At 41.3% G+C, this 27,503-nt stretch overlaps 1 protein-coding gene, 1 long non-coding RNA gene and 5 other non-coding genes across 7 annotated transcripts; all 7 read left to right on the top strand.

Annotated features, from left to right (window-relative positions):
- Positions 1–322: 322 nt before the first annotated feature.
- Positions 323–394, top strand: trnaq-cug (transfer RNA glutamine (anticodon CUG)). Its single transcript has one exon. It is a non-coding gene; the product is annotated as a tRNA-Gln (tRNA).
- A 127-nt stretch (positions 395–521) lies between these two features.
- Positions 522–604, top strand: trnal-cag (transfer RNA leucine (anticodon CAG)). The gene has a single exon. It is a non-coding gene; the product is annotated as a tRNA-Leu (tRNA).
- Positions 605–695: 91 nt separating this feature from the next.
- trnat-cgu (transfer RNA threonine (anticodon CGU)) lies at positions 696–769 on the top strand. The gene has a single exon. It is a non-coding gene; the product is annotated as a tRNA-Thr (tRNA).
- A 574-nt stretch (positions 770–1,343) lies between these two features.
- trnas-aga (transfer RNA serine (anticodon AGA)) lies at positions 1,344–1,425 on the top strand. The gene has a single exon. It is a non-coding gene; the product is annotated as a tRNA-Ser (tRNA).
- A 7,589-nt stretch (positions 1,426–9,014) lies between these two features.
- LOC115053142 (uncharacterized) lies at positions 9,015–11,958 on the top strand. The gene is made up of 3 exons (XR_003841418.1): positions 9,015–9,073; positions 11,517–11,690; positions 11,899–11,958. It is a non-coding gene; the product is annotated as an uncharacterized LOC115053142 (long non-coding RNA).
- Positions 11,959–12,709: 751 nt separating this feature from the next.
- Positions 12,710–18,650, top strand: LOC115053057 (protein NLRC3-like; the record flags this gene model as incomplete). Its single annotated transcript, XM_029517623.1, has 5 exons — positions 12,710–13,989; positions 14,494–14,667; positions 14,819–14,992; positions 15,851–16,024; positions 18,482–18,650. Coding segments are annotated over 5 exons (1,971 nt in total), but the record flags the coding sequence as incomplete, so codon positions are not given.
- Positions 18,651–21,651: 3,001 nt separating this feature from the next.
- Positions 21,652–21,722, top strand: trnag-gcc (transfer RNA glycine (anticodon GCC)). The gene has a single exon. It is a non-coding gene; the product is annotated as a tRNA-Gly (tRNA).
- The last annotated feature ends 5,781 nt before the right edge of the window (positions 21,723–27,503 follow it).

Raw genomic sequence — 27,503 nt, 5'->3', positions numbered from 1 at the left:
CGGTTCATTGTATTTGATAATTGTTTATTCATTATTCTTTTTTTTTTTAATTGCTTATACCTTTGAGTTCTGCAGACAGAAGCAACAACAAAACTGGAACAAATTTTCACTGCTATGCAGATGATCCCCTCCTGTATGTGACTAACAACCGTGACTCCTGCCATCTATTCACATTGGAACCTTCACTGTGTGAAATGACAGATTTTCTTTCACCTCTACTGCTGTAAGGTTTTGGGACAAAGGTATTTTGGTCGACCTTTGACTGCCCACGCTTTTAAAGGACTAAAATTCCATTCACATCTGCGTAAACACATGCCAGCAGGGTTCCATGGTGTAATGGTTAGCACTCTGGACTCTGAATCCAGCGATCCGAGTTCAAATCTCGATGGAACCTGTATCTTACCAGTGAAACGCTCTACACATGTGAGAAGTGCGAATTTTGAGCAGTCATTGTGTATTGTGGACTCACTTTGATGGGCTAATTTTCAGCAAATTTTTCGGTTCATTTTTTAGCATCTGTTGTCAGAATGGCCGAGCGGTCTAAGGCGCTGTGTTCAGGTGGCAGTCTCCCCTGGAGGCGTGGGTTCAAATTCCACTTCTGACAGAAGCTGCTTTTCTTTCTCCCACCAAAAAAGTGGGAGGAGTCTTTGATCTCTTTGATGTCATTAGAACCTTTGCGACATCACAGAACGCGTGGTGCTGTGGCTTAGTTGGTCAAAGCGCCTGTCTCGTAAACAGGAGATCCTGGGTTCAAATCCCAGCAGTGCCTCATTTATAATGTAAGATGTTGTAGATAGACACTTATACATGGGAAGTGCATCTTCTACCACTGACCTACATCCCCTGCATGGTCTGGCAGCATTAGCTAACCAGATAGCTTCTGAGCTCCTGCAACACCGATCTGTCTGATGAAGCCTTTTGGATGAGATGAGGACATTGATGATGCTGCTGAATTTAGGTCACCTGCACTTATGTCAACAGTCAGAGCTCCATACACAATAAGAGTACTGAAGAAAAATACTTTAAACATGAGCTCTGTGTCACATTCATGCAGCTTGTGTAGAAACAGTTCATTCCATCAGAATCAACCTTCACCTGTTAAGGTAACAGTTTGGTAACAGTCAAAGCTCCGTACACAACAACAGTCCTGCTACTGTTTACCAAAAGCCTCCAAAGCCCACCCAGAGACCTGCTGTGTTTAGTTCACTTGTTGCTGTAGCTCCAAAGAGCTGAAGTCTTGTGGAGAATGTGGGCATCAATCACAACAAGAAGGTGCCCTGTCCTTTGAGGAGGAAACTATCCAGGCTGGAAAATGCTGAGTCACAGGAGCATTGCTGCGCATGGTTGTTGTGGCCGAGTGGTTAAGGCGATGGACTAGAAATCCATTGGGGTTTCCCCGCGCAGGTTTGAATCCTGCCAGCAACATTTACTTCCTCTTATGGACCAAGTTTCCCATTTGGGGAGAGACACAGCTGAGTGCTGTTGTTAGGACTCTAAGAGGAGGAGAGCACTCACTGGTGCTCAGTTATCATTATCAAGGCCGGTGATAGGGACACACCTTTAGTTCCACTTCCAGGTCATGGAAGCAATAATGAGAAGTAATTTCTACTGTTTGCTGTGCTGAAATAGCTCATTTGGGGGAGCGAACAAAAGGACCCACAACAGCTGCTGAAACCCAGGATTGAAACAGGGACCTTTAAATCTTTAATGTAACGCTCTCCCAAACAGGCAGGATCTCTGTGAGACACAAAAGGAGCAACATTTAGGATAATTATAGCTTATTATAGAGCCCACACTTTAAGAACGGCGGCCCTATAAGCATTCAACAGCATCACTGAGTCAGGAGCAGCACAGTGACAACTGTACACATTACTGGAGAAAGTGATAAATGACATTCTGCATCTATTTGAGTCAGTGAGGAAACATGTGAAGAGAAGAAGCTGCTCGTTCTCCTTCAACAGTTTGATCTGAGGAAAAGTCACTTCCTCTTTTCAGGAATCAACTTCTACCATCTGTCCAGTAGATGGAGATAACTGAGCATCAACTTAAAGATCCTCCGGTCTTCCATGTGTGAACTATAATACCAGTGAATTAAACAAAGATCGTCCCTGGGTGGGCTCCAACCACCATCCTTTCAGTTAACAGCCGAACGCGCTGACCGATTGCGCCACAGAGACATGATAAGCAGTTCCTGTTACAGCCTAAAACCATAAACTGAACATGAATCCAGCACTCAGCGTTACAGCAGCACACCTCTGTTACTGTGGAGCTGTGTCTCTTTTCTACTTTATTATAGATGACAGAAAAAAACTCCAGATAAGAAGCAGCTGTACATGCAGTGACTAGTTCTCCTGCTCAGGTATCGTCTCTCAGGGCATCATGTGTTGTCTTTGTGTGTTTTTGTGTCTGATGCTTCACAGCTCACAGGCCAAAGTACGTGCTGGCTTTCATGGCTCACATGTACAGATGAGTTACCTCAATGTAAGTATCATAGGTACAGCACACAGCTGAAACATTTACTGTTCAGGGTGGAATACGGCACCTCGCTCAGTGCTTGTCCAGGCAAGAAAAGGTTCAGCTGCCAGCTTGTTATATCAACAACATGTAACGTTCAGAAGCAATGCACTGCTGGGACTTGAACCCAGGAGCTCTTGTATACTAGACAGACACTTTGACCAGCTAAGCCACAGAACCACTCTGACATACATCTATATACAGAGGATCTGGTAATGGAAGTGTAATGTGTATACTGCAGTTGAGGTTGTTGTTGTGGTTTGTTTTAATGTAGGACTCTGCATCTACCTGAACCTGTTTGACTGCAGATGTGCATTTTCATTTGGACCCCAGGAAGAGTAGCTGCTGCCTCAGTGACAGCTAACGGGGATCCTAACAAGTGATAAACAATAAACAGACATTTCCAATCATCATCAGAACAGATAAAAAACTTTATGACATGGACCACTTAAGTTGGTGACAGATAGAACATCATGTTACTTGATGTTACTTCATTACATTTGAAAATTGTCAGGTTGGTGTATTTCATTGGCATTTTTTTGGGGGGCAGGTGGGACTTGAAAATTAATCCTTGTCAGAAATGATTGAGCAATAAAGAACAACGATAAACGAGGGGAGAGGGGTGAACAACATTAATGGGCTGGAAAACTGTATCTGCCATAGAAGATGACATTCATAAAGAGTTAAAGCAAATTCATTCAAAATGTCATATGAGGGGCTCGTTCAGGATTTGAAACTGGGAACTCTTGCACCCTGAGTGGGAATCATACCTGTACAGCAACAAGCCCTGGAAGGAGGAAATGTTGATAGTGTCCATGGTTTTGCACACCACAATTGTCATCCAACAACATAATATTCCTTTATTTTGTTGTTTATGCCTTTATTGCTCACTGCTACAGTTAGTAAAATATAAAACACATTTGAATTCTATTTTAATCTGTTCATTTTAAATTCCTGATCTGGTGGCAGCTGCAGCTTTTTTCTAATGTTAAAATGAATGAAGTCAGATTTTGTTGATGTCTGGTCCTCTGCTCCAGGTGGAGAGTCCTTCAGTTTGTGGAGGATTTCAGTGAAAATAAAGGTCGTGTTGTGTGTATAGTAGCAGCATAAAGACTGGGTCCCGCTGTTTTACTCAGGCTGAACTACAGCGTCTATTCACGGGCGCGATCCCACTACTGAGCGGCACGGGGGCTTTGACCTGCTCCGTGTCCGACCTGGGCCGGTGCACCCCTCCTTAGACGACCTGGTGATCCCGGGCTCCCCCCGGAGCACCATATCGATACCGAACTTAGTGCGGACACCCGATCGACATAGTCCGCTGCAGCCCAGAGCTCCTGAGCTCAAACGCTCCTCCAGCCTCAGCCTCCCGGGAACTTGGATTACAGGCGCGCGCCACCGCACCCGGCGAGGGACACACTTCCTGATCGGACTTTTAACCTTTATGGCAGTGACGTCACAAAAGGCAGCAGCGCTTCAGACTCACACATCACTTCAAACCTTTGAGGAAGTGACACAAAACTGTGAGGAGCACACGTGTTGACCGACACAGACGTGGTTTCAGAGACAAACAACATGGCAGTGAAGCGCACACTCTTATTTTGAAGGACAGTATTTTTTTTTTGGTCATGCTTTCTTTTATTCTTTTGAGTGTTAATATTGTAGGCAGGAATTTACAGTTACAGATGTTGATGTTAAGGTTTAAAACGTACACAAATGCCGGGAGGGAGGTCTGCGAATCACCGGAAGTAGAATGTATATTTTATTTTGTAATCTCCATTTACCGTCTTGCGCTGCATATTACTTCCTCTTGCTCGCGACTCTCCTTCCAGAAAATTACGCATTTCTGATGCTCTTTGTATTTTTTTTTATCGTTTTTGTTGTGTAAATTGAACTAAGTTAGTAAAAAATACTTAAAAAGTTGATGTAAACACAGAGTTAAATTGTAAAACTATATATTTTGTTATTTTCATGCATAATCTCGCCAATTAGAGGAGAAGTGGAGAAGCATGAGTTGCTCGGCTGCTCCTTAGCTTATAACGCCAGAGTGTGCTATTGAGACTGGATGCTAACAGGAGCCATGTAGTGACTGTGTTCATGGTGTTACAGAGCACAGAGGGCATGTAGGAGAAAAACCTGTCAACACCTGTGAATGTTTCTTCTCCACAATGCAGGTATGTGAGTTTATGCAAGTTATTCTTTTTTTAGTGTTCTTAGGTTGCGGTACATTTTATTTAGTTGGGTTAGGGTTAGTTGTTTGTGCTCTTAAATAAAGCTGGTCCCTTCCGGGTACTTTTCCTGTGTGAGGGGAACAGATGAGCACAGGTGAACCCCATGTGAGGGTCAAACTCACAGCTTTCATATAATGAGACTGCAACATCTAGGCCTGGAAGTCATCTTAAGTAAGAGTGAGATGGAGGAGACCTGTCAGTGCTGCTTTTCATGTAGAGCAGCTCTGTTTTAAAAAGTTGGGGGAAAAAGAAACATTGCATTGGCCGGGAATCAAACTCGTGAAAGTACACATCGTTCTGCAGTTCTCAATCAGCAGCAGCAGCAGCAGGTACTGCTGGGAGCTCCGTCCTCTCCCTCCTCCCAAAAACAGTCACAAAACTGTCAGTGTGGCTGAACTGGTCTGGTTGCAGGGGACGCTCCAGAACCGAGCCATGTCAAGCCAGTGGGTTTATTTATACCACCTGCTGTTAGTTGTTTCAATTTAATTTCGTTAATGGTATTAAAACGTTCTTTTCATATTGTTTGTTGTCTGCGTATCATGAACTGAAAGCTGTTAGTCTGTGTTAGTTCTGCCATGGGAAAGGTCATAAATGCACGCTATGATAGAATCAACACAAAGACGTCACACTGCACTGGTTTTCTTCTTTTCTCACCTGCCCAGCTCTACCTGTCTGCTGAACCCACCTAATCAGTACAACCATCTCATTCCACTAATTTTCTGACAGATTATATCTCGTGTTTGTTGCATTCATTTATGCACGGTTTGCCTTGTTTTGATCATACCTGTCTCTTACCCAGCAAAACTTAGAGAGTTGTGGCGTGCCAAGTGAGCCTGAGTGGAGTGAGGGAGGAGCGTTGTATGCACATTAGGACTGAGAGAGAAGCTGCACTCACACACACTCTGTGAGGAAATTCAAGTCATGTGTTTAATGTATAAAAGAGAGACTGCAACAAAAACATCAATTTCATCACACTAGTATTGATCCAGTACTGATGCTGACCTTGGTATCAATACTGTTGATATGTGGATCGATCCGCCCACTCCAACCTGCCAGCAATTTTCCACTCACCTGCTGCACCCACCTAATCAGTTCTACCATCTCATTCCACTCATTTTCTGATAGATTATCTTTAGCGTCTCATGTTCATTTCCAGACTGTTTGTCTGGATTTGATCCTCTCTGTGTCTGACCTCTTAACCTGACATATAACCAACACATAAGCAACAGACTGTTAGAGTTTCGCTGTCGAAGAGGCAGATACAGGAAATCATTCCTGCCACATTCCCTCACACTGTACAATAACTCTCATCTGTCTGACAGAGAAAAATCACATCTCTGATATATAAAAACAAAACAAACTGCTACTTATAGCACCTTATGTGTCATTGTATTCTTATAGTTTGTGTAGTTATTGTATGTTTATAGTTTTTATTATATTGTATATATTTGATATTTTGTTATTATTAGTATCCTGTTACATACTGTACAGCGAGTCTTGCTGCTGTGACATGAGAATTTCCTACTCTGGGATCAATAAATTACATGTAAGGATGTAAGGCATTATTCTTTATTCAATCCCGGGCCATATTCCACATAGTCTGGAGTCATTTAGCCTTTTTACAGCAGTTTCAAAAACAGGTTGGAGCGGTTTTAAATCTGATGTTGTGTCATACTTTGGACTCTGAAGTTATGAGGGTGTAACTTTTCCTCAGCTCAAACAGACACCAGGACTGATGAGGGAGAACAAGCAGCTTCTTCTCCTCACATGAAGCTGGAAAGTGTCAGAAAGTCTCCCTGAAGTGAGTTCAGCAGGTGAGAATCTGTAAATATGTAAACAGGATCACTGTGATCACATTGTGTTGTTTGACTGTTTGACTGCACAGGAGAACTTTTCTGGATGCTGATTGGCTGCTTTCAGATATGCAAAATGTCGTGTGTTTCTTCATTATTCACTCTCAATGTCACTTACATTGTTTACTGCTGAACGTTTGCTGCTGCTGGTTTGTTAGTTTGTTTTAATAGAGAGGTCAACCAGCATGTGGAGATATTATTAATATTATTATTATTATTATTATTGGTCTTGGACTTTTCAACTAGAAAATTCCTTTGCAGAAACTTTGAGAGTGCTTCAGGGGGCTGCTGTCAGGATGAGTTTGTGATTTATTTCCTGTGTTCAAAAGTCACCCCGATCACATTCTGGTTTGGAGAAATTTCTTGTTATATTGTTACTATAGTGTTGCCAACGCCTGAGGAAGGAAAGTAGCTATTGGATGTCTTAAAAGTTGCAAAATGGCATCATCGCTTAATTTGGATAATTTATTGACAATAGCGTTGTGTTTTCTTTTGATCCTTGCTTTTTTTTGTCATTGAAATAGGCTATCACTCCTCTAAATGATGACATGACTGCAACTAATGCTGGTGGAGAGCCACATTAAAAAGGCTCTCCACTCTCTCTCTACTGCTACAAAGAAAAATGACTCACCATGTTCGGATTCGAGGGTGTTAGTAAGCACGTTTACATGCACAGTTAAGTCGAGCTGTGGTTATAGCTCGATAAAGCCATCTCATCGGACTTCTGTCCTGGTCCCAGTATAAATGCACAGGATTGAAATCGATTTATTTGTTGAAATCATGTCGCCTCCGCTACGATAGGTGGCGATGTGCACTCTTTCAGCTTGGGGGTAATGGGTCACTACCGATTGAGTTATGACGTCACAGACCACAACAGAGGTGGAAAGAAGCAAAGATCGGTGAGCCAGCAAGTTAGCAACTCAGAGGTAAACTGGCATGACTATGTTTCTTTTTATGTTTTAAATGCCATTCAACTTCCAGGTCATAGCTTGGTGTGAAACTTAAGCACCTGTGCAGATCACCTCCTCCAGCTTCAGTCCGACGGTGTTTACATGTACTTTAAAAGTCCAGTTTTGGTCAGACAGACGCTGTAGTTTTTTAGGTGTCAAGTAAACGTGCTTACTGTTGTTCCAAGTATCACAGTACTTCCCGGCTTTACATTTAATGGTTTTGTTTTGGTCCATCTAACTGATATATACAAACATTGCTGAACACCACAATATGAAACACAACCGTGCTTTTCACAATTTGAATTCAATGGAAAGCCAAAAACTGATCATATTTTAAACACACCAAAATGGCTTGAACTATGAACAAAAATCACAACCTCTGTAATATAAAACATAATAACAACCAAAGAATAATGTGGCTACGCTCATACATTGGCATGCAGTCAAAATTGATCCCATATTGACTGGTACTCCTGGTTGATTGTCATGTTTTGTTTTTTTTTTGGATAGGCTGTGCAATCATCTTATTTTCTTTTGAGAATCCCGTTTTTAACACATTTCTCTGGATTCCACTGTTTAACAGGAGGCCCAACCAAAAAAAAAAGATTAGGGTAACAGACACCTTTCCAATTTTTAGTTGCGCTTTATCTGCATGTGTGAAGCATAAAATAAGGCAAAAAAAACTGTATTTTGAAATAGGTTTGTCAGAATTGATTCTAACTGACAGACTGGACAGGGAAAATATTTACATAATGCAGCGAGGCAGTAGGGGTGATTGACTTGGTACCCTCTTCTTCTTTTTTTTTTTTTTTTTAATCTGTCTGGTTACCTGGATATTTTTCTTTGGTAATGTGCTTGGTGTACTGGAGGTGTGTGCTTATCTAACTCGTGTTTTTATTCAGGACTAGTAATTTTTCCACAGCAGAAGGGCCTTTCTTTGTTGTGTTATTGCCCTCATAATATTCGTCTTACCTTCTTTTTGTTTGCTGTCGTTATGAAAGGCACCCCTGGATGATGTGGTACTGTATTTTATTTAAATAAACACTGGGTCAACTTATTTTTTATTCAATGGCAACAACTCAAAAATTCCCACACTTGGGAACTTTTCCTTAATGGCACCATTATTGAAAAAGTCAGAAATTCACAAAAGTGATGGCTGTTAGTAACACACAGATATAATCAGGGTTAGGGTTAGGTCAAAATGCACATGAAACCTATAATGAAACCAACAAAACTGACCGGGACTTTATTTTTCTGTCTGACTGAAGATGAAGGTCTGTGTGTGTTTGGATTTGCCTGGTATTTTTTGGTGTGTAGCTTTGGAACAAACTGTTTCTTCTTTGTCTTCTGTCAGTCAGAAAGTGTTTCCCTCTCAGACCGACTCCGTCCTGAAGATGATGAACTGTGATGAGGAAGAGGAGGCCAGACCAGAGTCTGCAGGATCAACCTGTCTGTCTCTGAAGTCTGACCGGTCCAAAGAGTTTTTTCCTCCAGACTTCAGTAATGGACCTGGACCCTCAGAGACAAAGTAAGAGACTGTGAAGATGAGAAGAAAAACCTGTTCATAGATTAATATGAATGATCCTGAATCATTAGTGCAGATACAGGAAGACACTGAGATGAATCTTCAGGGTTTTATCACCATAGAGTACTGCTTGTGAGTGCTTTCCTGTTTTTACCGTTCTGCTGCACGAAACGAGTCAACAATATTCAGGAAAGAGCATGACATAGATTTATTGCTTGGCCTATCAGCCAGGTTAAAAAATTAATAAAGTTTGAAGTCCACACTTTGGACACAAGTTGAAATGGAGACTCAGCGTCTTCCTGCTACTTCATCTTAAATCGGTCCTTTGGTTTGGATGCGCCGTCAACCGTGTAACAGAGAGTTACATGTCTAAAACTGAAGAAGAAAATATGAGTCAAAATTACACCCACAACAGAGGAAACACACACACTAATAGCCTTTTTCATACATCCCTTCACTTGTACACTACCTGGAAAAACTAATCATTCAATAGATTAGACTTGCTTACCCCTCATGTTAGAGACATTCCAATATAAACCTCTGTCCTGACAAATGTCAGGTAACTCAGGCTCAAGGACCACTTCCTAAAGTACTCTTATTTATTCTCCTAGTTTAATAGATTGCCAACTATGAATCTAGCTGGTATTTAACCTTTTCAGTTATTAAACACCATCACGAGCAAACTTATGGTGAGATGCATCACAATTGTATGATTTTGTACCCACCTGAAACTGGTGTTTGCTCAACCTCTGTCAATGTAAATGCAAAAATAAGAAAGACAGTCACATTATTCTGAATATTTTACCAAATACAAGCAAGTATTGGTTTCTCAGGTACTGAGAAAAAAGTTTTCTGGATCAGAATATGAGAAAAGAGCTGTTTCCTTTTCGTGGTGTGATAATAGTAATCTGTTAATACATTGAACTCTGACTCCTCAAAACAAAATATAACATGAATTTTAAACATGACTCTCACTGCTGCATAATTGACATATTTACCCCAAACAATAAGCCCACACAAATATAATCTTGCTGTAAGTGATCAACCGCAGAGGTTTTATGGAAATATCATATTTTATATATAATATTTTTCTACACTCTTCATCTGTAGTGTATTTGCTATGTATATTGATAAATAGCTGACTCAAAGTTCATAATTCCTGAGGCTTAGTAAACAAAATATTTAGAATCAGCATGCATAAATTCTTTATTTTTTCCTGTACTACCATTAAAACTGCTACACAGCTGCAAATGTGTCAAGAGTCCAACATACAAGCTTACACCAGTTTAACTGTCTTACCTGCTCTCCTCATCACCTTCCATTTTCTCACTCATTTCTCCTCACTGGTCTCTGCTACTCCTGACTTTCCCTCCAATCATGTTCTTAATCCAAATCTGAGGGAGAACGAATTTGAGGCATGTTGCATGCTTGTAGCTTTTTGTAGCCTAAATACAGTCAACAGCAGAACATTATGTGGGTACATTCCTCAGAAAATAGATTAAAATGGCCAACATTATGAGCCAGAACTAGCTGACTACAGGTGACGGAGAAGGGCAGCAGCGCAGATATTGATATTGAGATACAAAACTCCTATGTAGGCTACATGAAACAAAAAGAAACCGTGTAACATGACAAGAACGTGTTTCTTTGTGCGCTGGCAAAAATCATAGAGATTGTCGAGAGTTAGGTTACGAAAAAAAAAACAAAAAGCTCAGAATGTTAGACTGAACAGAAAAATGCTAAAGGATTCATGGTTGAAAATAAATGTGTTACAAAAATTAAACTATCTAATTTTGTTGCTCATCTTGCTGTGAAACAACTTCCTTGACAGGCCCGGACAAAACACCAAATACCCAGGACTCAGTCTAATCTGCAGCACCATGCATTTTGTGTTGTGATGAGTACATGAAGTGTGCGTGCCCGTAGTGTGAAAGAGTGCCAAAATCGCATTTGGCAGAGAACGGTATCACAGGTGTATGACCATACAAGGGGGCCTCAGACAGACAAACAGAAATGTTGTTCTTTATAGATAGATAGAAAGATAAATACATAGATCATTTCATCACAGTGTTTCACAAAAACGTATTTTGAAAACACAAAAATACACAACACTGAAATATCTCCAAATACAAGTTACAAAATAGTGTTTGTATTTAAAATACATGTATTAGAAATATTTCCCATCCCTGTCAGTTACATGTTCTGTCCACAGTGGAGGAAGAAGAGTCTGAATGAAGCTCTGTCCACAAAATGACACTGAGACAAAATTAGGACACACAGTGAAGTGAGGTACTTCCTGTTCTCCCCATCGACAATTTGATTCAATGTGACAGCCTGATTCTTTCATGAAGATGAAGGTCTGTGTGTGTTTGTATTTACCTGGTGTTTTTTGGTGTGTAGCTTTGGAACAAACCGCTTTTCCTGTTTCTTCTTTGTCGTCTGTCAGCCAGAGCATGTTTCCCTCTCAGACTGACACCGTCCTGAAGATGTTGGACTGTGATGAGGAAGAGGGGGCCAGACCAGAGTCTCCAGGATCAACCTGCCTGTCTCTGAAGTCTGACTGGTCCAAAGACTTTAGTCCTCTAGCCTTCAATAACGAACCTGAACCCTCAGAGACAGAGTAAGAGACTGAAGATGAAGATGAAGATGAGAATGAAAATCTGTTCACAGATTAATATTCATGATCCTGAATCATTCATGCAGATTCAGGAAGACACTGAGATGGATCTTCTGGGTTTTATCACCAGAAACTACTCATGTTTTTTTTCTGCCCAAACATTTTATTACATCAGTCAGATCATGTCAGTTATAAAGAAATGTTTTCACAGAGACAGGACGGGGGAAAGACATGTCTCTGAAGAGGAGCAGCCGTCCCACTGTGCTCTGTGTCAGGACGTCCTGAAGGATCCAGTCTCTACCAGCTGTGGACACTGGGTCTGCAGACAGTGCTGCACCTCACACTGGGACCAGTCTGCTTCTTCAGGAGACTCCTCCTGTCCCCAGTGTGGACAAAGATCCAGAACCAGACCAGGTCTAAAGACCAGCCCTGAACAGAGTGAGACTGAACTTATGACTTTTTCATCAGATCCTCAGACTCTCTGTCTTCAGTCTGACGTTGTCTCTTCTCTGTCAGCAGATCGTGTTCTACAGGAGGTTTTAGATCAACATAAGATCAGTCTGAGGACCAGATGTCAACATGTGACTGAAGGAACAGGAACAGGAAGTGGAACCCTCCTCAACAGGATCTACACTGAGCTCTACATCACAGAGGGACAGAGTGAAGAGGTTAATACCCAACATGAGGTGAGGCAGCTGGAGACAACTTCTAATAAGAAGAGCCTCCATGATGCTCCAATCAAATGTCACCACATCTTTAGAGTCTCACCTGACCAGCAGAGTCCCATCAGACTGGTTCTGACCAACGGCGTCGCTGGAGTTGGAAAAACTTTCTCTGTGCAGAAGTTCAGTCTGGACTGGGCAGAGGGCTTGGAGAACCAGGATGTCAGTCTGCTGGTTCTGCTTTCATTCAGGGAGCTGAACCTGATCAGAGATCAGCAGTACAGTCTTCTCAGGCTGCTTAATGTTTTCTATCCAACATTACAGAAGGTCACAGCAGAGCAGCTGGCTGCCTGTAAAGTTCTGTTCATCCTGGACGGCCTGGATGAAAGCAGACTTTCACTGGACTTCACCAACAGGGAGGTCGTGTCTGACGTCACACAGGAGTCATCGGTCCACCTGCTGCTGACAAACCTCATCCAGGGGAATCTGCTTCCCTCGGCTCTGTTCTGGATCACTTCCAGACCTGCAGCAGCCAGTCAGATCCCTCCTTCATGTGTTGACAGGCTAACAGAAGTCCGAGGCTTCACTGACGCCCAGCAGGAGGAGTACTTCAGGAGGAGGTCCAGGGATGAAGAGCTGTCCAACAGAATCATCTCACACATCAAGAAGTCCAAGAGCCTTCACATCATGTGTCAAGTCCCAGTTTTCTGCTGGATCATCGCTACAGTTCTGGAGCACATGTTGACTACAGACCAGCAAGGAGAGCTGCCTCAGACCATGACTGACCTGTACTCACACTTCCTGCTGGTCCAGACCAGGAGGAAGAGGATCAAGTACCATGAGGGACATGAGACAAGTCCACAGGAGCTGATGGAGGCTGACGGGGAAGTTCTTCTGAAGCTGGGGAGGCTGGCGTTTGAACATCTGGAGAAAGGGAACATCATGTTCTACCAAGAAGACCTGGAGCAGTGTGGTCTTGATGTCACAGAGGCCTCAGTGTACTCAGGACTCTGTACTGAGATCTTCAAAACAGAGAGTGTGATCTTCCAGAAAACAGTCTACTGCTTTGTTCATCTGAGTGTTCAGGAGTTTCTGGCTGCAGTCTACATGTTCCACTGTCACACCAACAGGAACAAGGAGGTCCTGGACAACTTCCTGGGAAAAAAACAGCAAGATTCAGCCCCGGAGGACTTTCTGATGGCAGTCCTGGAGAAATCCCTCAGAAATAAAAATGGTCACTTGGACCTGTTTGTCCGCTTCTTTCATGGTCTCTCTCTGCAGTACAACCAGAGAGCCTTAAGAGGTCTGCTGGGTCAGACAGAAACCAAACCAGAGACCATCCAGAGAGCCATCAATAACCTGAAGAAGAAGATGATGAAAATGTCTCCTGACAGAAGCATCAACATCTTCCACTGTCTGATGGAGCTGAAGGATCACTCAGTTTATCAGGAGATCCAGGAGTTCCTGAAGTCAGAGACAAGATCAGAGAAGAAACTCTCCGAGATCCACTGCTCAGGTCTGGCCTACATGCTACAGATGTCAGAGGAAGTTCTGGATGAGTTTGACCTGAAGAAGTACAACACATCAAAGGAGGGACGACGGAGACTGATCCCAGCTGTGAAGAACTGCAGGAAGGCTCGGTGAGTCCACTCTCATTCTCATCCATCCTTCTTAGTGAAGATGTTTTTAAGTCAAATCTGATTCAGATGGTGTTTCACTGTCAGCTGTTTGTTTTCAGATGATTCAAATGCTGCCAGAGATAAATATTCACTTAGTTGTGTTTCTAGTGGAAATCCTGAAGACTGATGACATCAGCAGGTATCAGTGACTGATCATCTTCACAGCTTCACTGTTCACTGATCTCAACTCAGTGAAAATCAAAACAGTAGACAGTCAAATGTTTTCAGGTCAACATGGCCTCATGTTCCCTCAGAGGAGACAGACCTGGGTCAGGTCCCTGACAGACTGAGGACCTGATGGAAGACCAAATGACCACATTTTGTCTCTTCACTGGAAAAATGATTGAAACTCTGACGGTGTGAGAGAGAGACTGAAGTCTCAGAGTCTTTAGTCCTCAAACCCTCCAGACGAATATGTAGTTTCCTCTGTCACAGTGACATGTTGTGTAATGTGTGTCAACACAGACTTGTTGGTTGTGGACTCTTAGAGACTGAGTGTGACTTTGTGGCCTCAGCTCTAAAGTCCAACCCCTCCCATCTGAGAGACCTGGACCTGAGTCAGAACCAAATAAAGGATTCAGGACTGAAGCTGGTGTGTGCTGGACTGGAGAGTCCAAACTGTGGACTGGAGACTCTGAGGTCAGTTCACTGACTGGACCTGCTGTAGTTTGAATGTTGTGCTGTTGTTGGATGATGTGTGTTGAGACATGATGGTGACCATTGATCATTGATGAGGACATTTCTGATTGATGATCAATGATTTGATCTTCATCTTTTATTCTTTACTCAGGTTGGAGAACTGTAAGTTGTCAAAGATCAGCTGTTCTTCTCTGGTCTCAGCTCTGAAGTCCAACCCCTCCCATCTCAGAGAACTGGACCTGAGTCAGAACTACCTGAAGGATTCAGGACTGAAGGATCTGTGTGGTTTTCTGAAGAGTCCTCATTGTAGACTGGAGACTCTGAGGTCAGACTCATGTTTTATTTCTGCTCTCAGATTAATATGATGTTACAGTTGAGGTGACTCTGACCTGCAGACAGGTTTCTATTTATGAGGGAAAATGTAAACATTTAAACTGTTAAATGGTTGAAAATAACTTTGGAAAACTGAATTTTAATCATTTGAAAATGACATTGGAATTAGAAATAGTTTATCAATCAATGTTTTTTATTTCTGAAAGGGGACATCATATATTATTGAATGTATGTTAATATGCAGATTTTAGTCTGCTGTTTATTTCGTTTATTTGTTTGCGTGTCATTTCATAAAAAGGCCCAACCCACATGGGTTTATAAGACATGTATTTAATCATACAGTGGCTGTTGTAACAACATAAACGCTCATATCTGCATATAAACATACACATACATTATTATGCTTTTCTCAAGTCATAATGTTATATCATATTTTAAACACAAAAAATAACCAAATCAAAGATTTAGCTGTATTTCCTCTGCCTTGGAAATTAAATCAGCTACCACATGAGTCTCTTTGCTAAAAAGGAACTTATGTTTCTCAGAATCATCCAAATCAAAGAAATCAACATAAATAATAATCAATTTAGCCAGCAAAAACACCTCAGAGGTGCTCGTATGCAGAACAACAAAACAAAAAATGGATCTTTCTACTTCATCCAGTTTGCATAGTGAACAAATCCGGTCTTCCTCAGGTGTGGCATTAAAGCTCCCTGTTTCTGGGACTAATGGAAGTGTTCCTGAACACAACTGTCCATAATGATCTTTGTCTTTTAGTTCAGTTATACTTAGAGATGTGATAGCAAGGCTGGTAGTAGAACTATAAATTCATCTTTTATTCTTTACTCAGGTTGTGGGGCTGCACTTTGTCAGAGATCAGCTGTTCTTCTCTGGTCTCAGCTCTGAAGTCCAACCCCTCCCATCTCAGAGAACTGGACCTGAGTCACAACGACCTGAAGGATTCAGGACTGAAGGATCTGTCTGATCTTGTGAAGAGTCCAGACTTCAGACTGGATACTCTGAGGTCAGTAGAGTTGGACTCAGTTCGTGTTCCTTTCAGTAATATTGTTTAAGTGTTCTGAACACAACTGTCCATAATGATCTTTGTCTTTTAGTTCAGTTATTCTTAATGTAAGGTTCCAGACTGTAAGTGTTCTTATTAAGACAATAGGATCTTCATTTTGGCTTCCTCCAAACATCCAGAGACCATTTGTCAGGCCGGGACTCAGGTAGGACTCAGACGCAGAGGTTTTGCAAGACACAGACTTTATTCTGGGCAGCAATGATCTCAGAACCGAGTGATAAACAAATAGGGCTATGAAACTTTCATATTACGGGGATGTCACTAGGTTCTAAGTAAACTAGAAAACAAAAATCGCTCCCGAAGGAGGTTGATAATCCTACACTAGAAAAACCAAAAAGGAGGAAACAAAAACACTCCGTAAGGAGGAAAACCCTGACTAATAAACAAAAGAAAACTCACTCACGCTACTAACGCTACGCTATCAAAAAGGTACTTCTATAAAACGTTACTGAAACTCAAAATCACTCTTAATAGAGGAAAACACAAAGGCTGTGAACATGAATCTATCAAAAAGGATCTACAAACAAAAGGTCACTCATACAGAGGAAACACAAAGGCTAAACTGAGATATAGAAATTACAACAAAAATTCAATCAATCGAGGACCAAAAGCTTACACAAGGAATTGAGGACTGTGGCATGGACCTAACGCTGGTGTGGGGCATGAATCAACAACACACTGGCACAGGACAAGGGGAAGACAGACTATTTGAGCTGTGGGGGGAAATGGGGAACTGGTGGAGACAATTGGTAATCATGAAGACGCACAGGCTACATGAGGAAGGGTAAGTGTTCTGAAACGAGAGGAGAGTTAGGAATTTCAAAATAAAAAACAGGAAATGACAAGACACAATAAAACCAAGATGAGACAACCTCACCACGGTGTGACACCATTTATCTCTCTGCTTTAGGAACAATTTGTTGATACTATCTGTAATATCACAACATCATTTATTAATAAAAATATCAGATAAATTGCTCATATAGAATATTAATTTCAGCTCACTGGCCCAGGGATGGTGATGCAAAGTGTCAGAATGAAATATCTTTTTAGTAATTCTATGATCAGGCAGCTTCACAGATCTGTTCCACAGCTGGAGCATTTGTCTCTTATGTCTGATACTCGAGGGCTCCCAACCCAAATCACCATGAAGAGCCAACACTGAGGTCCATTTGTGTTCTGCTGTAAGATAACCAATAGCTCTATGATGCTGAGTATTACAAAGAGAATATTCACAGAATCCCCAGACAGCAGAAGCATCGTCTGACACACACACACACACACACACACACACACACGCACACATGCACACGCACACACACACACATTACACACAGAGTGAAAGTATGAACTCCCAGATGAGCACAGTGTTCAGACTTGTTCAGGGCTCTACCTGCAGACTGAGCTAAAACACTGACAGCTGGGTTAAATGTCATGTGTTGGTCCAACGTCAGGACATTTATACTGATCAGTGTAGGACAGCAGTACTGTCCCAAGATTAACAACAGCTCAACTTCTCACACTTGATTTTGGCCTAAAATGCTCCACTTGTGTTTTGTCTTGGTTCTCCATTAGTCTCCACTTCCAGCACTGTTCTGGAACAATGTTCAGCATAATGTGAAAATCTTTTCTTTATGGCATCATACACACGTAACATGGCTCTATTGGTTCAGTTTGGAATATTCAACTGCAGTGGTTTGGTTCCACACTAAGATAAGGATTGGCTCTAAGGGCTGGTCTGCTGGGGGAGCAGTTGCCCCGTTGCCCTCCTCTCTCTGCTGCAGGAAACATGTTTGCTTCGTCTGCCTCGCTGATCTACTCAGATATGGTAAATATCAATCTCAGGATTCTACGGATTGATATCCCCTCCCATCCCTATAATCCATTTATGATGATATAGATCAGAATAGATTCTGCCTATTTAAATATGATTTCAACATTAAACTCTTCATATTTCTTCAAATATATCATGAATAATAAGTTTGGTTTTCTGTGTAGAACTTCTGCAGCTTGTTTGGAGACTGTTTGACTGGTTTTAGAGTGGACTTACCTGCCAGAGCTCAGATTGTTATACAGGAGTTCATATGTGGCAGAATCAGAGATAGAAATAAAGTTTGGCTGACTCTGCTGTTTGGTTATTTCTGATGTGTTCAAATCACAATGTTGACAGTTTGAGTCAGTTCAGGTTCTTTACAGTGTTGTTTCATTTTCTCATTAAATCTTCTCACTGTTTGTATTTGACTGTTGTGAAGCTGCTTCCTGTTGGTTCAGCTGTTTGACTTTCATTTTCTAAACTTCTACTTTGTAAACCTTCAGCTCAGAACAGATGATGAAACATTGAACACTTTCAAGCAGGAACTTTGTCTCCTAAAGTCACATCTTTTATTCTTTACTCAGGTTGGAGGGCTGCAGTTTGTCAGAGATCAGCTGTTCTTCTCTGGTCTCAGCTCTGAAGTCCAACCCCTCCCATCTCAGAGAACTGGACCTGAGTCACAACGACCTGCAGGATTCAGGACTGAAGGATCTGTGTGGTTTTCTGAAGAGTCCTCACTGTAGACTGGAGACTCTGAGGTCAGACTCATGTTTTATTTCTGCTCTCAGATTAATATGATGTTACAGTTGTGGTGACTCTGACCTGCAGACATGTTTATATTTATGAGGGAAAATCCTCTTTAGGTTTTAGACATTTAACTGTTAAATGGTTCAAAGTAAATTTTTACAACAGATTTTCAATCATTTGAAAATGACATTTTAATTTTGCACAGTTTTTATTCATGTTGACAGTCATGAGTCAGTTCAGGTTCTGTCAAATGTTTTCTCATTAAATCTTGCTAAATATGACTGTTGTGAAGCTGTTTGACTTTCATTTTCTAAACCTTCAGCTCTGAACAGATGAAGTACTGAATGCTTTCAAGCAGGAACTGTCACATATTTTATTTTTCACTCCGGTTTAGTCACTGCAGTTTGTCAGAGATCAGCTGTTCTTCTCTGGTCTCATCTCTGAAGTCCAACCCCTCCCATCTCAGAGAACTGGACCTGAGTCACAACGACCTGAAGGATTCAGACCTGAAGGAACTGTCTGATCTTGTGAAGAGTCCAGACTTCAGACTGGAGACTCTGAGGTCAGTACAGTTGGACTCAGTTCATGTTCCTTTCAGTAATATTGTTTAAATCCAGTATCAGAACAAAGACTCAGTGTTTCCTGTGAACCTTCAAACTCCTCAGTGAAGCTGTGAGAGGTAAACAGAAACAGATTTCAGAATTAGACAGAAAGACAGAGAGAAAACAGTCAGCCAATCAGATCAGTCAGAGGACTGATGTAATCATGTGACCATCAAATGAAGCAGATTCCAGCTGAAGAACTCAGAGATGTTCAGATTCTGGTCCTCGTCCATCAAACTGTCAGATCTAAGCTGAGACTGTTTGTGAGTTTCCAGCTCAGTGTGTTCACTCTAACACGTTAACATGAGCTGAGAGGAAGCAGCTGCTGCACATCTGGACTGAACAGGACTGAAGTCCCTGCAGGTCTTTATGCTGGATCTGCATCACTGACTGACAGAGTCAGGAAACAGTGATGGATCTGCTCTCTTCTTCTTCTCTACACAGGTGGTGGTGAAGAGGAAGGTGTGTGTTGATGGAGGATCAGCTGCTTCCTGATGATCCAGATGTTGCAGCAGCAGCTTGTCCAGACTCTGGACCATGTTCCTGGGAGGTGGAGAGGAGAGCTTCATCCAGCAGAGACTGACAGAGGAATCAGAACTGGTCTGAGAACAGAGTCCAGTCCACCATGATCCCAGAGACTCCTCAAGTCCTCCTCTCCTCTCAGCCAGCTCCTCCAAACTCCACCTGGGGTTTAGGTTCAGCTTCTTCTGGACCCTTTGGGCTGCTTTGGGGACATTTCTACAAGCATTTTTTGTTGATATAAAACATTTCCTTGTGAAACATGTTACTGTCAGTCGGCACTGATTAAACTTTTAAATTGGCCCTTTCTTCACTTCATAAAACGTAAATGTTTTTTTTTTAATGATGATGATGATGATGGGTGGGAGATATTGTTTATTTTTGTATTTTAATGTTTAAAACACTTTGTGCAACATTGCTATTAGTTTGAAAAGTTTTGTATAAATAAAATTCAAATGATTTATATAGTTCTCATATCAAGCTCATGTTCACCTTCTTTCTTTCACAGGGAGAACATGAAAGAAGCTGAACTCAGCCTTCCAACTTTAGTGCTCCGTGTCACAGACTGATCCATTTTCTGACGTTATAGTCCACACCAGGCTGCAGCCTCTCTGTGTGACACTTTGTTCATCATTATTTTCACACTTTAGTTCCTGCTTCTTTTCATTTAGGCTCCATGTAGGCTGTTCATGATGACTTTGTTTGTGTGTGGCTGTTTTCTTCTGAATGTGGGATCTCTGTCTGAATGAAAGTTTCACAATCACTGCCTCAGACTGCATTCAGAAGGAATTGTTGAAGTCATAGAAGCTGAAGAGTTGATGATCAGAGGCTGACAGCTAAAGGAAGCTAGAATGCACACTGCTCTCTGACAGAGTCGGCCTCCCTCCACATTTAGGAGGCTTTTTCACTTCTTACAACAGCTGACAAAGGGCTCATCTGGGATTTGAACCCCGGACCTGTCACACCCTGAGCCAGAATCATCCTGATTGTTCCTGGAATGGTTTGGTTAGTCAGAGTGTGTCTGTGTGTGTTCTTGTCTCTCTGAGTGGTTGGAAATGAAAATGGAGATCGGTAGAAGCAGATGACTCTGAGGATGAATGAATGTTTCACTGACAACATCGACAACTGTTGAAACACCTCACAACGACGCTGTGTGACGTCACTGCAGATCAAAGGCATTTCCTGTCCTTCATCGCTCTCTCACGCAACACCAACTCAAACGTCACACTCGCATAAGATTCAGCCGGAACGGCGCATGCGCACGAAGACGCCCACGCTTGTCTCAACAGCAAATAAAGTGAAACACAAATCAGCTGTTATTAGACAAATAAGTGGCGGTAAATTGAACTAAAACTAAATCTATTGGTTTGTTCCTCCTTCTACTTATTAAAATGCTGATTTTCCTGCTTTTGCTCATTTTTGGAATCACAGACTGAGCGAAGTTGCGCACCTCGTCCACTGTGTGTGTGTGTGTGTGTGCTGTCTCTGCTGGAGTTCATTTAAATAATTTTGTTGGATCTGTCTGTCTGTATCATGTCAGAAACTCTGAAACACTCTGAACTTCTTTAAAACACGGTGGATTTACTGATATGAAAGAGTCCAGCAGTCCATGATGGATCATTATAGAAAGATATCAGCTTTAATGTAAATACATTGTTGTATATTAATACTGAAATTACAATAAAACTTAAGATGTTGCCAAATAAATTATACAAGTTGTGAGATGACGTCATGAATCCTTATTGAGGAGTGACACCTGTGTGAGAAAAACAGAAAAAAGAAGACTCTCCCTGACCGGGTTAGTTGCCACGTTATAAAATGCAGGAAGTGTTGAAGGCTGCTGATGACTGGAGATTCATGACGTCATGATGAAAATCGTTAAATAAGCATTGGTGGTTCAGTGGTAGAATTCTCGCCTGCCACGCGGGAGGCCCGGGTTCAATTCCCGGCCAATGCAGAGTAACTCTTTACCAACATCCAGATGTTAGAAACACAGTGCTGCTTGGAAAATACCCTGATAGACTCCAACACGCTGTGACTTTGTGAAACAACCAGTGGAGCCCCCTGGTGGTCAGTAGAAGTGCAGCCCCTCTGAGCTGGTGGCAGACCAAGGCTTCAGTCTGCACACATCTTCCACATGTGATGGCACACACACTGTGTATTGTGGCAACATCCGTCCCCTCAGAGAGAATCTGCTCTTTAACCCTCCTGTCGTTTTCACCCCCCGCCCCTTACTTTAGTGTTCCTGCTCTGTTTGATACGGTGGCCGGTAAGTGCAAAACTAAATTACAAAGTGCCAAACACTTTTACATGTTGGGGAATATTTTTACAATTTATTCAACAGAATTACATAATAAAAACACTTTTACCTCGGACAAAACAAATTTACATTTTAGAAAACAAATTTCCAAAAGAAATCTTCCGGAAGGGGAATGTACCAAATGCCGGAAGTGATCCAGAAGAAGATTGACTGTGAGCTCAAAAAGTTTGTATCGGTTTGTGTGCCCGGAAAACTTTGCAGGCATAGATTAAATGGTGTTTTGGCCGTTTTGTGGAAACAACTTGAGCCAATTTACGCGGTTGTGTTTTCCGTGCGGACGATCTGTAGAATGTTTAACGTTGATGAACGGACCAGACGGAAGGAGCACGCGCACAGGAGACATCTAATAAACAGCCGGAAAATGCTAAACAAGCTAAGTGTAGCATCGCGCTAACTAGCTGAAGCCGCTGTCAGACATGCAGTGAATTAAAGTGCACCGTTTCATTTAGCAGCCAATCGTTGTCTTCACGGAATAGCAACGCGTTTAGTTAGTATGCGTTGTTAGTTTTTATTTATTTTAGGCTTTCAGTTATGCTAAATGCACAATTGTTGATGATTGTTTTAGCTGCTGCTAACTTTCTGTTTTGATACGGAACTCCGTTCATTCCAGCAGAACAACCATGAACATCATATAAACAATTCATGGAGGACAGAAAGTCAAAGTCAAAAGAACTGTGGGCCGAAAGGAAACAGGTCCAGGTACGTGTGTGGATATATCTGTAAAATATGGAAGTCAATATGTGTGTGTGTGTGTGTGTGTGTGAAATGAATGATATCTTTTTGTTATTTTAGCAGATAAACATGGATTGATGGCGCCACATGGAGCTGATTTAAAAGCTCAGAGAGGGAAAACACTCCCATTATATACAGATCCGGAGGTAGCAGCACCTGATCTACTGAAGCATGATGTGAAGTTTACACGGTGCAAACATCAGCCTGCGGACTCTTAAAAGGATGATTCCTCTCCAAACGCCATCAGGTTGGAACTTCGTGGACCTGGACAACTGTTTGGCTATCGGACGATGTGGCAGGTACTCAGACAAAAGTCCAATCTTCGAGTGAAGAGAGATGATGTGATGAATGAGAGAGCACGCAGAAGGTTTCTAAGAAGAAGCTGCTACTCAATGGGAGCGAACTGTATGTGGCATGCAGATGGTTCTGATAAACTGGCTCTCTCAGGACGCATGGATGGATTTTTTCACCTAAAGTGCTGTGGCTCCAATGTGGACCGACAAATAACAAGAAGCCAACAGTGATCGCTGAGAATCTCCTCTCATGAGACTGAGGACTGATTGTGGCACGGAGAATGGCATTATGGCTGCCATTCAGTCTCCCCTACGCCTCCATCATGATGACTGCTGCTCTGGGCCGTCCAGCCACATGTATGGCTCATCCACGAATAAGCAGCGTGTTGAATCCTGGTGGGCCATATTTAGAAGGGGAAGGTAAGTGGCCTTCATGAAGTCATTTTATTATGACTGACCTTTCATTTGATTTTTATCTGTATGTTCTGTCGCAGATGAACTCCTCTAAACATATATAATAATTGAGGCTGGGACTTTAACGCGTTCATTTCAATTCATTCATTACAAAGCCTTTAATGAATTAGATATTTTTTAATGGAGTCCCACTTCTACGAATAATATATATTTACTTCCGATTCTATCCATTTCTACAGGTCTCAGTTCTGGATGGAGTTGTTTGCTGGATACTTCAACGGGAGCCATGAGCATCAGTGCCTTCTGAGATGTTGCTATGGTGATGTTGGATGAGTGTGTGAGACTGTGGAACAGTCACAGGATTCACACTTCCAGAACAGCGTCATGTCCAATGAACTGTACTGCTGACCACACAGGTAACATTGGTGATGGATTGATATTTCTGTGTTTTCTTTTATTATTATATTGATTGAATATAAAATAATATAAATGCTATTTATTCTATCTAACACAGATTTGGCTCCACAGACTGGATTTGAGATTGAACCAGCTGATTTGGATGCTGTTCCAGAGGCGAGCCTGTCAATAGCTCCATGTGGGGACTCAAACATGCAGGAGGACTTTGACTTTGTTATGGAGCACAAACAACTACAGAAGCCAGAGAACTGGGAGTCTGCAACAGAACTGTACATGAAGCTGAAAGAAACTGCTCAGCTGTGAGTCAGTGAGAATTTTCCCTTCCACATTATCAAGTGTTTCCTCATTGGGGTTTCTGTCCTATTTCTATTTATTTATTTTTTAAATTAATTATTTTTTTTAATATACATGTCAAGAGCCATGAGATGACTGTGCTGTGGTTTGGTATTAGACAAGTAACCCAGAATTGAATCAAATATTGCCATGACTGAAAAACATGCAATTTTTTTGTTTTAAAATAGTTTGGAAAAAACTCATCACCAATCTATCACAGATGCAATCAGAAGGAAATATTTGTAATTTTTTTATTGTTTGTCAACATAACATTTGCATTCCCATTGTTTCATTTCTTCAGATGAACAGGTACCAGAATCATTTGGAAACATCACAAGGAAAAGTGAATGACAAGCTAAGAAATCTGATTTGGAGTGGTGGAACACTGCAGTCTGTCTGAACACCAAGTGTCACAGCTTCATTTTTGCTGAGTTTGAAATCAATTGATAAAAACTATAGCAAAGTAATGAGTCCTATATTTTTGTAAGTATGGAATACAAAACTTCTTGAAATTTGTTTTGTCTAAAACTTAACAGTGAAAATCTTAACTGTGTGGAGAGAAAAAAAACAAACAAAACACCTTTTCGGAGTCTGGTCTCGAGGGGTGATCTAGTTACCAATTACAAGTTACAGTTACAAGTCCATGTGTGACTTAAACACAGTGTGTGAATCTAGGAGTGCTAATTTCAATGTGTTTGAACATGTATTGGGAACTGGGAATGGAGAGGCATCCAGGAACTCTATTCTTGGCGATGGTTCCAATCCGGACGGGGGAGGTGAAGTCAGCCCAGCTGCAAACATCAAAACATCCTCCAGAGACACAGCAGCCTGACCTTCTGCAAAGAAAAACCTTCAGTTACATCTTGGCAATGTATTTTCTCAACAAATCATAAAAAAAGTGATTTACAAACCTTCACAATCAAAGACACAGTCCGCCCAGTAGCCCAAAGTTTGACTTTCTTTAAGTCTCCTGTTACTTCCTGATGGACTGAGGTCAGGTTTGAAGAGTCTCAAGTTCCAGACCAGTGAGTGGCTTTTCAGAGTGGCACAGGACAGGGGCCAGCAAAGTAGGCTGTTGCTGCAGTGCAGTCAGAAACTGAAGAGCTGAAAGACCATCTTTGAATCTAAAAAGTGACCACAAACATTGTTTCACATTTAAATGACCTAAAGAAACTTCAATGTTTTCTAAAATGACTATCCACCCAAACATATAGAAATGAGTAAAAATGGTTGTGTGTTGAACATTACTGATTTAAAGAAGAACTCTGTGTCTTGCTTTGCACTTGGCAGGGTAAATGTTACTCTACAGACTGCAAGAATTACGCACACAAACACAAGACTGGAATGACATGAGCACCTTTTGATTGGCATAAGACAGAGGAAGGGGAGACAGACATCACACAGCAATTATACTAAACTAAGGCACACATTCTGACACACTGACTCAGAGCTAAAAAATATACATTCTTAATAAACCACAGAGGGGGATGATGAGGCATTTCAAACTAAAATATCTTAAATACAAAAAAATAAAAATCACATCATTACAAATATGATCTTACCTGTCAATTACAGATGAGATGCGGTCAATAATGTACCATCGGAGGGAGTCTGACACGATTTCTTTCTTTTCTTCAACAGTAGCAACACGTCTCAGACAGCCTGCTGTCTGTAACATTGTGCTGTGTCTCATGATGCATTCTCACAGAGCATCCACTGAAGAAACATTCTCAATCTGAGATGAAACACGTTTTTGAAAAATAGTTCAAGCAACAAAGTGTATGTTATGTGATATATAAAGTTAATGATCATTAACCATTAGTATTGTTTACATCTAATCCTGTTCATACCATTTGCATTGTACACCAAGAACTGATGTCCTTCTGGTCCATCAGAAATGGGCCGGTCTTTCAGATGTTTCATCAGTAGAGTTAAAAACTCTCGTCTCGGCCCACCTGTGTCAATTCCTTCTTCCAAAACAGCATCATCTGTGAATTTTACCAGCATGTCACAGGTTTCAGAATATGTTGAACATCTTATAAATGCAAATATCTTTCCCATGTAATCAATAAATTAATATTAAAATTAAGTGAATCACTGTTGTTTTTTTTACTTACCCGTAGCAAGTACTCCTGACTGGATTTGTTTCAGGTGGATCCAGATCCTCAGTGTCAGATATTACTGTCTGAAAAACAAATGAAAATGTCTGAAACAACACACTGAAAGCAAAGAACATCAGGCTGCCATAATCTGCCTTAATACCTGTCCAGGCTGAGCTGTGGATGAATCTCTGAAACATGATAAAATTGATAAACTGATGAACTTTATGATACAGAGTATGACAGAGCTTTGAGTAACATTTAGAGGTAGAGAGGAGCCATAAGATTTATATATAAGAGATTATTTTGTTATAAATTATATCACACGTATGATCATTTCTACCACATGTTCATCACAATCACATCAACAACTTAAAGACAGATTACTTCTTTTGTAAAAACTAATACCTACCCTTTATCTTCAGGATTGTGTGGGAGAACTGTGTTTTTTTGGTTCAAAAACCTGAAGAAAAGCACACAATTGTCAGCAACTTTAAACAGCTTCCATTATTGTTCCCTCACCACATACAGTATATGTCAATGGTGAAAGGTTATCAGGGTGTCTGATTGGAATAGTAAATGCCAAATAATCAAGACTTGGTTCTTAGACTTAATGCTTGAAACCAAATGCATATCCTGCCAATAAATAAATAAAAAAACCTGAATCAAAGTACAAAATGTAAAAATGAACATACCACAGTTTCAGCTGCATTGAATTCAGCTGTGCTCCTCGATGTGATGACAATTTCAGAATCAGAGTCTGATGTATCAACCTCTGTAGTAAAAACAAACAACACATTATTAATTATGCTGCATCAGAGTAAATAAATGTGTAAAAATATTGAATGAAGAGATCCACAAACCTCCTCTAAAGTGTGTTTCTAGGCAAATGAAAAAAGTGCCTTTCCTATTTCCTTTTTATATTCTGCCAGTTTGAATGGGCTTGCTGACCCAGGCACATGGAGCACCTCTGAACAGTCTGGATACAAAAGAAGGTCTGCTCCTTCATCCATCTTCTTGTTAAATGTTCTCATTTCTTGGACAGCTTGCTTCAGTAGATCAGGTGCTGCTACCTCCGGATCTGTATATAATGGGAGTGTTTTCCCTCTCTGAGCTTTTAAATCAGCTCC

The sequence above is a fragment of the Echeneis naucrates genome, chromosome 2 (genome assembly GCF_900963305.1).
Source record: "Echeneis naucrates chromosome 2, fEcheNa1.1, whole genome shotgun sequence".
In the NCBI taxonomy this organism is placed as follows: Eukaryota; Metazoa; Chordata; class Actinopteri; order Carangiformes; family Echeneidae; genus Echeneis; species Echeneis naucrates.
Note: the sequence above shows the minus strand (reverse complement) of the source record. Positions and strands in the feature narration are given on the sequence as shown.